The sequence below is a fragment of the Myotis brandtii genome, unplaced genomic scaffold (assembly GCF_000412655.1).
Source record: "Myotis brandtii unplaced genomic scaffold, ASM41265v1 scaffold424, whole genome shotgun sequence".
Taxonomy (NCBI): domain Eukaryota; kingdom Metazoa; phylum Chordata; class Mammalia; order Chiroptera; family Vespertilionidae; genus Myotis; species Myotis brandtii.
In genome coordinates, this window is record NW_005366245.1 from 1,486,075 (window position 1) to 1,499,701 (window position 13,627).

The following is a 13,627-nucleotide window of genomic DNA, read 5'->3' on the forward strand; positions in this document are numbered from 1 at the left end:
ATTAGGCCTATTATATGCATGCATACAAGTCCTTTGGTTGATCTCTCCTCCTTACCCCCACCCTCCCCTACCTTCCCTCTGAGGTTTGATGGTCTGATCGATGCTTCTCTGTCTCTGGATCTGTTTTTGTTCATCAGTTTATGTTGTTCATTATATTCCACAAATGAGTGAGATCATGTGATATTTATCTTTCTCTGACTGGCTTACCATAGCTAAGATTTGGAAACAGCTCTTCAGACTTTTATCAGAGTTGCTTTTTACTTATTTTTAACAGTTTTAATGTCAATAAAATGAGAAGGAAAAAAACAAAAACCATTTTCAATCCCTTCAGAAAACAAGCAGGCAAAAGATAATAGTACCATATTAATAATTATTTATTCTTCCAAAAATTGTTCTCTTGGACTTTTTATTCCCCCTTTTTATTTTAGTTTATATTTCAGAAAAAATGTTTGTAACTGAAAGTAAATTGTGCAAAAATCAATGCATAAAATATATATCCTTGATAAATTTGATCCTAGAAATTGAATATATCCTACTACACAAAATGTAGATTGTGATAAGGGCTTGCATTCTGAATTCCTTTATCTCATGTGATGATTATGGAGAGGGGTCTTTGATAGCTTCCTGCCATTTATGATAATGAGTCTGAATGAGGGCCTAATAGTAAAGAAGGAAGTTATATAAAGACATTTATAGTGGAAAACATTTTACTTAAGTTAAATTCTACTTAAATATGGGTAAATAATTTCGAGATGAAACGAGTTAGAACTACCATCTTATTGAAAATGTATCAATTTGGATTTAAATCCTTAGTTTATTTTACCTGTAATTAAAATTATAATTTAATGTTTCAAGTCATCGCCACAGTTTTAAAATGAACTAAACCATAGAAATCCCTATTAAACAATGAGGTACATGTACTCTGTTTTTTTTAGTGAAATTGTTTCATTAATATATATATGAAATTATTATCATTTTATGAGTACAGTTTTCTACCAAGAATTGAGTGGTCAGAGCATTGAATTAATTTCACTAAACAATGATGGTCAGACACAAGTTGAGGGGTTGATGGAGATTATATATCAGAAGAATCATACCAATATTTTAGCATTTAAATGATTCCAGCATGTACTGGAGGGAATAGAAAAGATTGGTATATGCTAATTGATACCTTGACTGCTTCCATGATTCTTCAGAGATTTAAGAATAAAAAGATCATAGGTTCTCTTAACTTTCACTTAGAATTATTCAGTTTCTCTGAGGCTAAAAAGTGTTTGATAATACTTTATCATCCCCAGTCAACATTCAGCATTATTCCTCTCTCTCCATAGAAGTTCTTAATGCTAATTTTCCTAATCTGAACCTATGAAATTTTTATTGATGGCTAAAGTGTTAGCTACTTTCCTACATTGAAACTGGCTGTATTTGAGAAACATTTTGTGGGTTTCTTAACTATTGAAATATGACTGAGATGATATCACATGATAGAATTTGATTACTAAATTAAAGGGTTGGCTACATGAACAAATAAATAGACATATTTGCTTTTGCAATTCAATAGGTTGATAATTTTTTAATATCCAAAGTAAATAAAATACTTAATATTTATTGTACACTATTTAAATTTATACGAACATATACTATTACACACTCAATTTTCACTGTAGTGCTATGATTAAAACCGATTTCATACATATATGTTGACATAATATATACTATCAGCCAAAAGTCTTAGACCCATGCTGAATTCAAGCCAGAGAGCAATAGATATGCCAGGTCAATTATTTTCTTTACATAATCCAAATATCACATGAAGTATGAGTGACTTCTCGTTTCATTCAGAGTTTGTTTCTTTTAATAAGAACTCACAATAAAGCTGTTTTATGATGGTTTGGGTTTGTTTTGTTTTGTTTTGTTTTGTTTTGTTTTGTTTTAGGACTACCTAGTCACTTACTCCCTTCATCTACTTCACACACAAACCAAGGCTTGCCATTTTCTTGATTACTGAAGGCTTGTGTAATACCAGTATACTTTTCATGACTTCTTTCCTTAAGCCTGCTTCTTTTAGATACATTCTACTTTATTTTTCCTCCCATCCTCCTTCACATGGTAGCACCTTCTTTGAGCAAGACTTATATTGTTCCTTTATCTAGGGTTCTTGGCCAGAGATCTCTGAACCTGGGTGATATTAAAGACAGGTACACCATCCTTAGACCTCAAGTATATTGTCTCCGGTTAATGCTCATAGCTGAGCTGCTAAAACACCACCTCTTGCCTTTCTGTCTGAAGATATGAGAAAGTTCAGTTAGATTGAAAAGGATATATACCTATAACCTTGCCAAGGAGCCAAGTTGTTAAGAAACTGGTAGATGGTTTTTCAAAATATATTTGAAGAAATAAAACACTCTCAAAGTAATTGACTATCATATCTTTTCTAAGCTCAAACATGAAAATTAGGAATAATCAAAGTACACTAAACAAAAATTGAAGGTTGTGGATGATTACTGGTATCTCCAGATAGTGTAGATAGATGCTCTTAGTCCCTTTATCTCCTTGAAATAACTGCTTACTTCCTAATCGTTTGCAACTAATACATTCCTATAGTTCCAATCTGTTCTTCAATAATAAGGTAATACAGGGTTATCTCAAACAATATATAATTTTGACTTTAAATAAAGTTGGGAGGTAAAAACCCCGTAGTCATTCTTTCACATTCATAAGCAAATTGCAGATAATCATGAATATAAAGATTATTCCTTTATTATTTCTCTGTATTTGTTAAAAAGAATATATTTTCACCAATAATATGCTTACTATTCTTTTCTTTTATTATTATTTTGAGAAAATCTGAGTGATACAGGAATCACTAGAATGGAAGCTAGGGATTTTGAGGGCGCTGAAAAGATGGAAGTACTTAGCTATAAGAGTAAAATCCCTTCTCCAAGGTGGTTAGAGAAGACCAGAGTCCACTAGAGGGCAGCAGAAGGCATAATGGTCACAAAAGGAGGTTTGAGAGCTATACAGCAAAGGAGGCAGAAGTGAGGGGGGACACAGAGAACCAACTTCTGGTGGAACAAAAGGCAAGAAACTGAAGAGCTGGACCTGGACCCCTTAATGCAGTGGTTCTCAACCTTCTGGCCCTTTAAATACAGTTCCTCATGTTGTGACCCAACCATAAAATTATTTTCGTTGCTACTTCATAACTGTAATGTTGCTACTATTATGAATCGTAATGGAAATATCTGATATGCAGGATGGTCTTAGGCGACCCCTGTGAAAGGGTCGTTCGATCGCCAAAGGGGTCGCGACCCACAGGTTGAGAACTGCTGCCTTAATGCCTTGAAGAGAAAACATTCAGTGCTATCAGGCACAAAGCTCCACTAGGGCTCCAGACGTTCCCTGTCTCCTGGAAATATGTTTGTAGAAAGATTTAAAAGCATATTGCATGTTTCTGTCCATCTAAGTTCTACAGAAAGAATACTGGGTCATTTTTTAAAATGAAGTGAGACATTGAGGGGGGACTGCAAATAATGAAATACATTCCTTAGTCTTTACTGTGACATTCCATTTAAACTGCCCTTGGTCCATTTGGCTCTTAGGACAGAAGTCATGAATGGTGACACCCACTATGGGACTCTTCCCTTCAGCCCTCAAATAAGTCTTGAGCTCTTGTGGGAACAGGGCTGCAAGAACTGGCTTCTGGTCCTATTCATTTTAGTCCTGTGACTTACCTCCTATATGTCAATTTCCTTTATAAAATACCTTCTTTGCCTATCTTACAGGATTGTGGTGATGAGAGTCATTTGATACATATAAAACATTAGATATGTACAAACATACACATACCTGCAAATACCTTCAAATATAAGTAACTTCAATTTTTATATTTTAAAGTTCTTTGGGGGAAACTCTAGCCCAAATAACCTTCAGATTGAATTAGATAAGCTATAAAAAATGAAAATAACTAAAAGGCCATCTAGAATAAAAAGTAATCCTCTCAAATGATGAGAAACCAAATACCCGTGAATCAGACAACAGGAAAAGAAAAACAATGAATTAATTACCATTTACTGAGGCACTTCTGCAAGTTGATGTACAGAATGAAGTGAGGACACACTTGGATCTGAAGGGAACATGTGTTTAATTTGGTGATAATGTGAAATAGCCAAGGCCAGCATTACTCTGTGTTGATGAGAACATAAAATGTTTAAAGTAAAATACCCTTTCAATATTAGGATTTCTTTAAATTACTTATTATATACACTGCAGAATTACATGGATTTTCAAAGATGAAAATTTTAAAAAATGTGATGCAATAAAAACATTATTTAAGTGTTTTATGGCTACATATTTTGTAAGTTCATTAGTCTATAAATTTATTTATACTGTAATTATAAACCTAAAAGTTTTCTCTTTTATTGTAAGTTTTTCCTTTATTATAAGTTTCCATGGATTTTTCTGTTTTGTAAAAAAAACAAATAAAACTATAAAGGCTTTTAAATAAAGGTTAAAATTAATAATATGATGTCATACAAGTTATAAATAAAGAAAAGCAAGTCAAACATGTTGATTCAAGGAGAAAATCTTCCTTGGATTTTTCTTTTTGTAAAAAAAACAAATAAAACTATAAAGGCTTTTAAATAAAGGTTAAAATTAATAATATGATGTCATACAAGTTATAAATAAAGAAAAGCAAGTCAAACATGTTGATTCAAGGAGAAAATCTTCCTTTGATTTCCTGGCATTATAATATTTATGTTGTGCCTCATGGATATTGTTTATTTTTCTTACTTAGATTCACATGTGCAAAATGTGGACCTTCTAAATTTATTTATGCATAGAGTAGTCTTTTATAATTCCATTTTGCATAGAAGTTTAAAACAATGTGCTTTTGGTAAATATCTAGTTGAATTTTTAACTTTTGAAACATAAGTGTTTCAAAAAAATAGTGTTCTTGTTTTAGAAAACCATATTAAATTTTGCTATTGTACTTCAAGGTATCCAAGAAAATGTATTAAAGCACATTCTCTGAATCCTATGCCAAATGAAGGTATAATTATGTTAAGGGGAAAAGCAGTGTGGTTTAAAAATCATGTTACCAGAGCCACAGAAACATTTGTCAGGATGCTAAAACAAAGCTTACATAGTCCAAAAAAATATTTTGTTGTGAATAACAACCCAAGTCACTATACAGAGTGCAGAAGCAGCAATACATTGCTTTTTAAATTTAGATTTAAGCTGCCAGGGCCTACATTATATTATTCTATTATCTTGGCTAAAAGTAGGAAAAAGATAATTTAGTATAATCTAATGCCTAGCAAATGACATGACACCTGATATTTTTATTACTTGGAAAATTAATAATCATATTTTGTTAGCACCAAAATTTACTAACATTCATTTTAAGGAAAGTGAGTCAGCTTCTGAGTGTTAAAGTTGCAAATGAATCTGCTTTCTGCCCCTGGGAAACAGATGATGGGAGCGGGGATGTAATGAATCAGAATAATAAAAGCAACCAGAATTTTACCTGGGTAGCATTAATGTACAAAACTCATGGAGACCCAAATACTGTATCAGATTGTCTCAGTAAATATCAAAATTCAGTTTCTAACCATGATTGGATTTGCTAATTTCTCCTAAGGTTTTCACAGTTGGTATTCATTGGAATATCTTAAAAAGTTCATAAAATACTTCAGTCACCTTAATAAACATGAAATTTGGTTCCATGGCTTTATTTTGAGAAATACACCTGCCTTGAGTAAGTAAAAATTCATATAAATTCATATGCATATACTCCACTTTTGTAATTCACAATGATAGAGTGCAACATTTCCAGGCACAAGGCTTAGCATGTAGATGTCATAAGCATGGATAGTCTGTAGGAATAGTGAGTAGTGAGCAAAGTTAAATGGAAATTGGAAAAGTTTCCAGGGTATTACCACCTAGAAAAGATACATTAAAATACAGAAAATGGAATGCAATGTATATTCATCAGTAGTTCAGATATAGAGTTTATATCTTTGCATAATTTTTATGCAAAAACTTTATGATCTACTAGAGGCCCGGTGCATGAAAATTCATGCACTGGAGGGGGGGTCTCTCAGCCCAGCCTGCCCCCACTCAGTCCAGGAGCCCTCAGGGGTAGGAGGTGACCCAACGGTCAGGGGAAGGCGACATCCCCATCACACCTCTGCTGCTGCCACTGCTGGCAGCACAAGCCTCGGCCGGCCCTGGTTACCTAGCCTTGGTAGGCCCAGGGTGGCTGGGCAGCCGCCATCCAAGGCTTACCTGCACCTTGGGCGTTGGCTGGGCAGCCAACATCTGAGGCTTGCCTGTGCCTTGGGCCAGCCCTGGGTGGCTCGGGAGCTGAGGGAGGGTCTGGCTGCATCATGTGCCTGCTGCCTCTCCCCCTCCCCCCGCTGGGCTGAAAGAACTGGAGGACTCTGGCGGGGCTGAGGGGACTGGGCGCCACCATCTTGTGGCTGTGGGCGCTGCCATCTTTGTGACAACATGATGGTTAATTTGCATATTCCCTCTTTATTAGATAGGATATGTAATATAAATATAAAATAAGTGACTTTCATATACATAATTTCAATATACATTTAATTCATGATTATAATGATAACTAACATTAATGAAGACTTACTATGTACCAGACAATATGAAAATATGTTTATCAGGCATAATACTTTCAGAGTCTATTAAAAATTCTACATAAATGCTATCTATCATTTGAAATTAAGAGAGATGAAGTAATTTGTTCAAGGTTACAGTTAGAAAGCAATGGAATTGGTTCTGCAGCAGGAAAAAAAAAAAAGAGTATATACCAGAGATATCACATTGAGTTTTTGCATTCAATAAAAAAATGGAAATAGATGTTTTCTAAGTTACAGATAGGTTTGTGGCAGAAACAACTTTCCCCCAAACATTTTAATAGATACAGGCAAGGGGAAACCCTGCATACTGAGTTTTTAGCTTTCTATATTTTTTTGTCTATCTCTTTTCCAGTACCTATTAAAAAACACACAGATGCACTGTAAATAGCAACTTAGACTGGTCAATTTGGATAGTATGATAAGAATACTTGCAATTCAAAAACAAATATCTTTTCAGAGATCTTTTCCTTTTTTCTTTAAATCAAAAATTCTCACAGTACCAACCTCTTGTGAGACAGATATTATCTGAAATTACAAATGCATTCATAATAAAGGGATGCACAACTGTTTGCTCTATCTTTCCCTGATACTTTTGCATGTCACTTGCTTTCCTAAAATGGAAGCAAAACAAATTTGCTTCTTTGGGTATGCTTATCACCTTCAAAGCTGTAACCATTCCTTTGCAGTGATCACTGAATAGGGAGTTAAATCAAACTGAAAACTTTGAGTGGAGTCTGAGTGAGATTTTCACACTGGAAAGAATCTCATGAGGAATTCTTTTTTTAAAAAAATATATTTGTATTGATTTCAGAGAGGAAGAGAGAGAGAGAGAAAGAGAGAAACATCAATGATGAGAAATAATCATTGATTGGCTGCCTCCTGCAGGCCCCACACGGGATCAAGCTGACTCTCTGGGCATGTGCCCTGACCAGGAATCGAACCCTGACCTGCTATCTGGGCATGCGCCCTGACCAGGAATCGAACCCTGACCTCCTGGTTCATAAATCAATGCTCAACCACAGAGCCACGCTGGCCTGGCTCATGAGGAATTCTTTAAGGTCACTGCCAAATTACAAGATGTAATTTGAAGAGTAAGTGCAGCAAAATTATAGTGTGCTGCTATCTTAATGCCTTTCCTTATTTGCTCCCCCTTCAATACCCTTTATTCTTCTAGGTTATTTCCCCTCCTAAAAATGACCTCTTTCTCTTTCTGACTTTTCAATAGGAGCAAGTGGGTAACCAACTGTAGTTAAAGAGAGAGATTTCACTTTTTTTGCTTCACCTTTCCCCACTTTGCCCCTCCCTGTGTACCTTTGCCCAAGCTTCCTGGTTTTATAACTGGAAATAGCGGACATTATAATTTCACCTTAAATTTTAGGTTTCTTTTGATTCACAATTTCCAGAAGAAGTATCAGCTCTCTATATCATATTGTTTATTTCATGTTGAACCGTCCTGTTTTGAAAGCCAGCATTTCTTACTATTACAAAGCAACCATGTTTATAAGGCAAGGCTCCTGTTTAGAAATTTGCTCCTTCAGTGGGTGTCAATGAACTGAGCCAGCATATTCTAATACATTCATTCTTGAACTACCATATCACTTCATGAAATTTATTCATATTTATAAATGAGTAAATCTGTTTTGTAAAAGACATCCTTTCTTTTGCATTGCTGGCAGTCTCCCCCACCCCCCAAATGTGGTATACAAAAGAATAAAAACTGATTTGCATGGTTCCCATATTAACACAATCTAGAATAATTTACAATACAAATCAGTAGGATCCTAGTAGATGAATGCAAATTAGACCTTTTAAATCAGAAACTAAATTAATCATTGAATTATAATTGCAAAGTAACAATCATACATTGGGTAACACTGAGTGGTGTTGTTACTTTAGTTGCATAGAAGAAAGGGCCCTGGCATTTTCCCCCTTTCACTGTTTTAGAAGACTATTAATGATCATAAGACTGGCCTCTAATCCAGTCAGTGAAAGATCAGGCTATTGCTCTGTGGCAGTGGTTCTCAACCTTCTGGCCCCTTAAATACAGTTCCTCATGTTGTGACCCAACCATAAAATTATTTTTGTTGCTACTTCATAACTGTAATGTTGCTACTGTTATGAATCATAATGTAAATATCTGATATGCAGGATGGTCTTAGGCGACCCCTGTGAAAGGGTTGTTTGACCGCCAAAGGGGTCGCGACCCACAGGTTGAGAACCGCTGCTCTATGGCATGGGTAGTCAAGTGTCTTCATTTATTTGCCCTTCTATTCCTGTCTTCTTGTTTATCTCCATGTCATTTTTGTTTTCAGTTGACATGTGGTCAGTAGGGTGCATCATGGGAGAAATGATAAAAGGTGCAGTGCTGTTTCCTGGCACTGATCGTATCCTTCTTAGCAGCCAGTGTTTTCTGTGGGTGTTATTCTCAATCAATTTCCTTTGGTTTGAATATAGTATTGCTGATGGGATACATTCGCTGCCCGTACAGGGCTTCTATGAGACTCCAATGTCAAATATTTACCAGCTAGCATCATGGTACAGTAACTGTGTCTTTGAGCAAAATCTTATGTAGATAATATAGTATCAAATATGAAACACTGAGCATGGTAGCAAAAGGTCTGTCTTAATTCAGTTCTATGAAACTAATAACAGTGATATACGCTTTTCTATTGATTTTTGTTGTAGATGTTTCAAAATCAAGTTCTTTTCATAGATAGATAATAAATGACAAAATATTTCATTTTAAGATTTATGCATCCATATCATAGGAAATACTCACTTGGCATAGAAAATTTAATCAGTTAGATTTATGTTCACCCACAAATACAATAGGTTTATTTTAACACATATTGAAAAAGCATGCATGTGTATTTTATTTTTAAATTGATCATCTTCTAAAGTTCTTTTTCTCATTTACTTCATTTACAGGAATGATTGCTCCAATTCCTGCTATTATTCTCTTCATGTAATTAACAAATGCAATACTTAAAACCTCATTTATTAATAATAATTATATAAAATATCTGAATAAAAAATGTATGTCATTTAGATTAGTAAAAGAGACCCTTTCTTAGGCAGCAATTAGTTAGCAAATAAAAATTCTGAGTCTCTGCAGTATTAAATAGATATAAAATGAACATTTGCCCCCTGTAAATTAAAATGATTGATTTTCATTACTCTCCATATATTTTCTATTAAAGAAAATCTGATTGATTTTCACAACTGAGTTATTAAATATGAATTAACATTTTTTAGAATTCATTTCTTGGGAGAAGTTGCTGAGTGATTAGTATATGAGTGTGTAATAACTTATCTTTAAGTTAGTTAACTATCATCCTACACTCAGTCATTTTCATTTATAAAAATAATATATCCTCATCATACTAAAGATAAAATTTCTGCTTACATGATCATAATTCAAAACTGAAGTTGAGACTATAATAATGGGGTTTCAATATATAATTGAAGTAAATCTAATTACTAATATAGTGTATCCTAACTATATTATGATTAGCCATTTACTTTGAGGATTTGTAATTACATATATGGCTACACATATAGTGTCACACATACATTCTCTGTGTGTATTAAAGGACCAGTTTACAAAATGACTGAACGGCACTCATTTAATTTTTGTTGAATTAAAGAACTTAACCTAAAATATTTTATTTAGTAAAAATAAAGCTTCACTGTTTTAACTTCCATTCTTATTAAAATCTTTTTCTAATTTTCATATGACACACAATTATTTAAATAATTTTTGTCTATTTGCAGTTGTTTTCTACAGATACTAGTACATTTCTTTAAAACATCTACAATTTACCACATTCATGTTCATGTTAATGCTATTTAGAAGTATGTTACTTGATACAAAACTAATTTCTTTGATTCTGAACAATTTATAAACTTGAGTTTGGCCTTTGGACATAAATATGAAATAGTAATTACATTTAGGCTACTTTTAGACATTTGATTAAAACAAACTCAATCTGCTAATTTTGTACTCTTGGCTTTTTCAGAAATTCATTGTGGCTGAATAATTGATGAGTGAAATGAATATTTGCGCCCTATAAATTAAAATGATTGATTTTCATTACTTTCTATATTTTCTTTTAAAGAAAATCAGATTGATTTTCACAACTGAGTTATTAAATACAAATTAACATTTTTTTAGAATTCATTTCTTGGGAGAAGTTGCTTGGGTATCAATCACTTCTTAACTCTGGTATCAAAATCTCTTATAAGTAAAGCTCTAGGCTGCTGCTAACGCTAAAGTTTCATATTAGATGCTCTTTAAATGCCTGCACTTGATATTTGATATTGAGTTATTTCTGAAACTCTCATATGGGGATATATTTGTAAATGTCTCAAAGGGCAAATGGGAAATACTTTCTAAAGTGCCTTCTCAGAGTCCAAGATGTGATCTTTTAATGATTTCAAACATGTTAGTTAAAGTTTAAATCAGTGTTTTCCATGAAAAGAGTTTATGAACACTAATATCATAAAATTGTCCTCTTAAAAAAACAGATAATTTTTTTAAATTCACTATTATTATAAATGACTTATCTGAGAGGCAATAAAATTATACCCGAATCTATTAAATAGAACCTTTAAAATGGAACTGGAAATACACAATATGTACACTATACAGCTATACAATACATCATAAAGAATCATTATTGTTAATCAACACATCTTCACTTATATGAAGATATTCTCAAAGTAAGTGATTTCTAAAACTTATTGTAATTATAAACTTTGCATGTCTTCTTAATATATAAACTAATGCAACCACAACACTTACAGTATTGAAAAGGTCTTATACCCATTATCTTTCATGCCTAAAAGAATTCAACACATTTTTTTTTCAAAATTGAGAAATTTAAATAGGTAATTTAAAATTTTTTTATCTATTTATGTGCTACTTTGTTAGTAAATATATTTTTAAGTACATATTAATTAAGTTTTATTCAATTCAAGTATATTTTTAATTCTACAGAAGGATCAGGAATCAGCTGTTGAGATAATTTTCCTTTGAGATCTCTTCTAATGAATTTCAGATATTTTTACTTTAAAAATTGCAAAAATACTTTTATATAAGCAAATTAATATTAAATATATAACTTTTGAACACAATCAATAAAATGAACATGTATATACTACTACTCAGGTTTAAAAAAAGAACATTACCAATAAATACCTTTGAATCTTTTTGGGTGCACTTCATCAATCATATTCTTTCTTCTCCCCACAGAGATCACTACTGTCCTAAATATGTTTTTATAATCTCTTTTACTTTCCTTATATTTTTGCCATATATATATATATATATATATATAGATCTCTCTTTCTCTTTTTAAAGAGGTAGAATAATTATCACATCACTTCTTCCTGCCTATCTCCAGAAGTAGCTGCTGTTTTGAAGTTGGACTATATAATTTCCATAAATACTTCCATTTTTAATGTCTATGTAGATCACTATATCACTATTACTTTGTGAATTGCTTTTTTAAAAGTTAACATATTTTTGAAATTTATCTATATTGATGCATTAGAAATAGTTCATTTATTTTTATTTATGTATGGTATTTTAGCCTATGAATATTGTATGTCTGGTCCATTATCCTATAAATAGATTGGGTTATATTCATTTTTTGTTTTTATAAGCAGTGATGATATAAATATATGTCTCTATAAGCACATGGGCAAGGCATTTTGTTTTTTTGAAAATGATAAATGCCAGGCTTATAGGTATGTACATGTTTAATTTGACTATGTAACATCAAATTGATTTCCAGAGTACAGTATATAGATGTAACTCTTTACTTCATAACCTTACTAACTCTTCATATTGACAGATTGGTTTTAAAATTTGTTAACAATCTCTTGAATATAAAATACGTTTTCAATAGAGCTTTAATTTACATTTCCTTGACTACAAGGGAGGCTAAATGTCTTTTCTTGTTTATTGTATACTAGAGGCCCGATGCACAAAGATTTGTGCAAGAGTAAGCCTTCCTTCCCCTGGCTGCCGGCACCGGCTTCCCTCTGGCATCCAGGACCTGGGCTTCCCTCCTCTGGCCGCTGGCAGGCACCCAGGGCCCAGGCTGGCAGCCCTCAGCCCACCAGCAGGCACCCAGGACCCAGGTTGGCTTCCCTTGGGCCACCCACAGGCACCCGGGACCAGGCTGGCTTCCCTCCAGCCCCAGCTTCCTCAGGAAGGATGTCCGGAATGACATCCGGAAGACATCTGGTCTAATTAGCATATTACCCTTTTATTATTATAGATTAGTGTTTTCCCTTGGTAAAGTGTTTCTTTGTTCTTATAAAACAATTTTTTTCTATTATATCATTTTATTAATTTCTAGAGGCTCAGTGCATGAATTTGTGCACAGGTGGGGTTCGGCTGGCCTGACCCCAATCAGGGCGGATCAGGGCTGTCCCTGCTGGGAGGAGGAGATAGCAGGAGGTTGGCCAGCTGGCCCGCCATGATTGGGGCCCAATCAGGGCCAGGCCTGCTGGGGGAGGGGCTGCGGGTGATTGACTAGTGGGCCTTGCCCCAATTGGAGTGAGGGGGGCCGATTGGAGGTGGGGCTGGCTGTGGGAAGGGGCTATGGGCAGTGGGCCTGCTGGCCCCGCCCCTTAATGGGGTGGGGGGGCCGATTGGGGGTCAGCGGCTGTGGGAGGGGCCCTGGGAGGTTGTTCGGCCAGCCCCACCCCTGATTGGTGTGAGTGGGGAGTGATCAGGGGCAGAGCTGGCTTGGGGGAGGGGCCACAGGCCTATCGGGGTAGTGGGGGCCCATTGGGGGTGGAGCTGGCCAGGTGAGCAGGGTAGGGGGGGGCGATCTGGGGTGGGACTGGCCAGGGGGAGGGGCTGCAGGAGGTTGGCTTGCTGGCCCCGTCCCCTATTGGGTTAGTGGTGGCAATCAGGGGTGAGGTAGCTGGGGGGAGGGACTTCAGGCCGATAG

At 34.8% G+C, this 13,627-nt stretch overlaps 1 protein-coding gene across 8 annotated transcripts in view; it reads left to right on the top strand.

The window, feature by feature from the left end:
* Positions 1–13,627, top strand: part of MAPK10 (mitogen-activated protein kinase 10) — a 287,077-nt gene that overhangs the window by 210,404 nt on the left and 63,046 nt on the right. For 2 of the 8 annotated variants that reach the window (XM_014545975.1, XM_005874097.2), the window contains exon 9: positions 8,972–9,043. The exons of the other annotated variants lie outside the window; for them this stretch is intronic. In XM_014545975.1, coding sequence (XP_014401461.1) covers positions 8,972–9,043 — 72 coding nt within the window. The remainder of the gene's footprint in view (positions 1–8,971; positions 9,044–13,627) is intronic. 8 annotated transcript variants of the gene reach the window in all.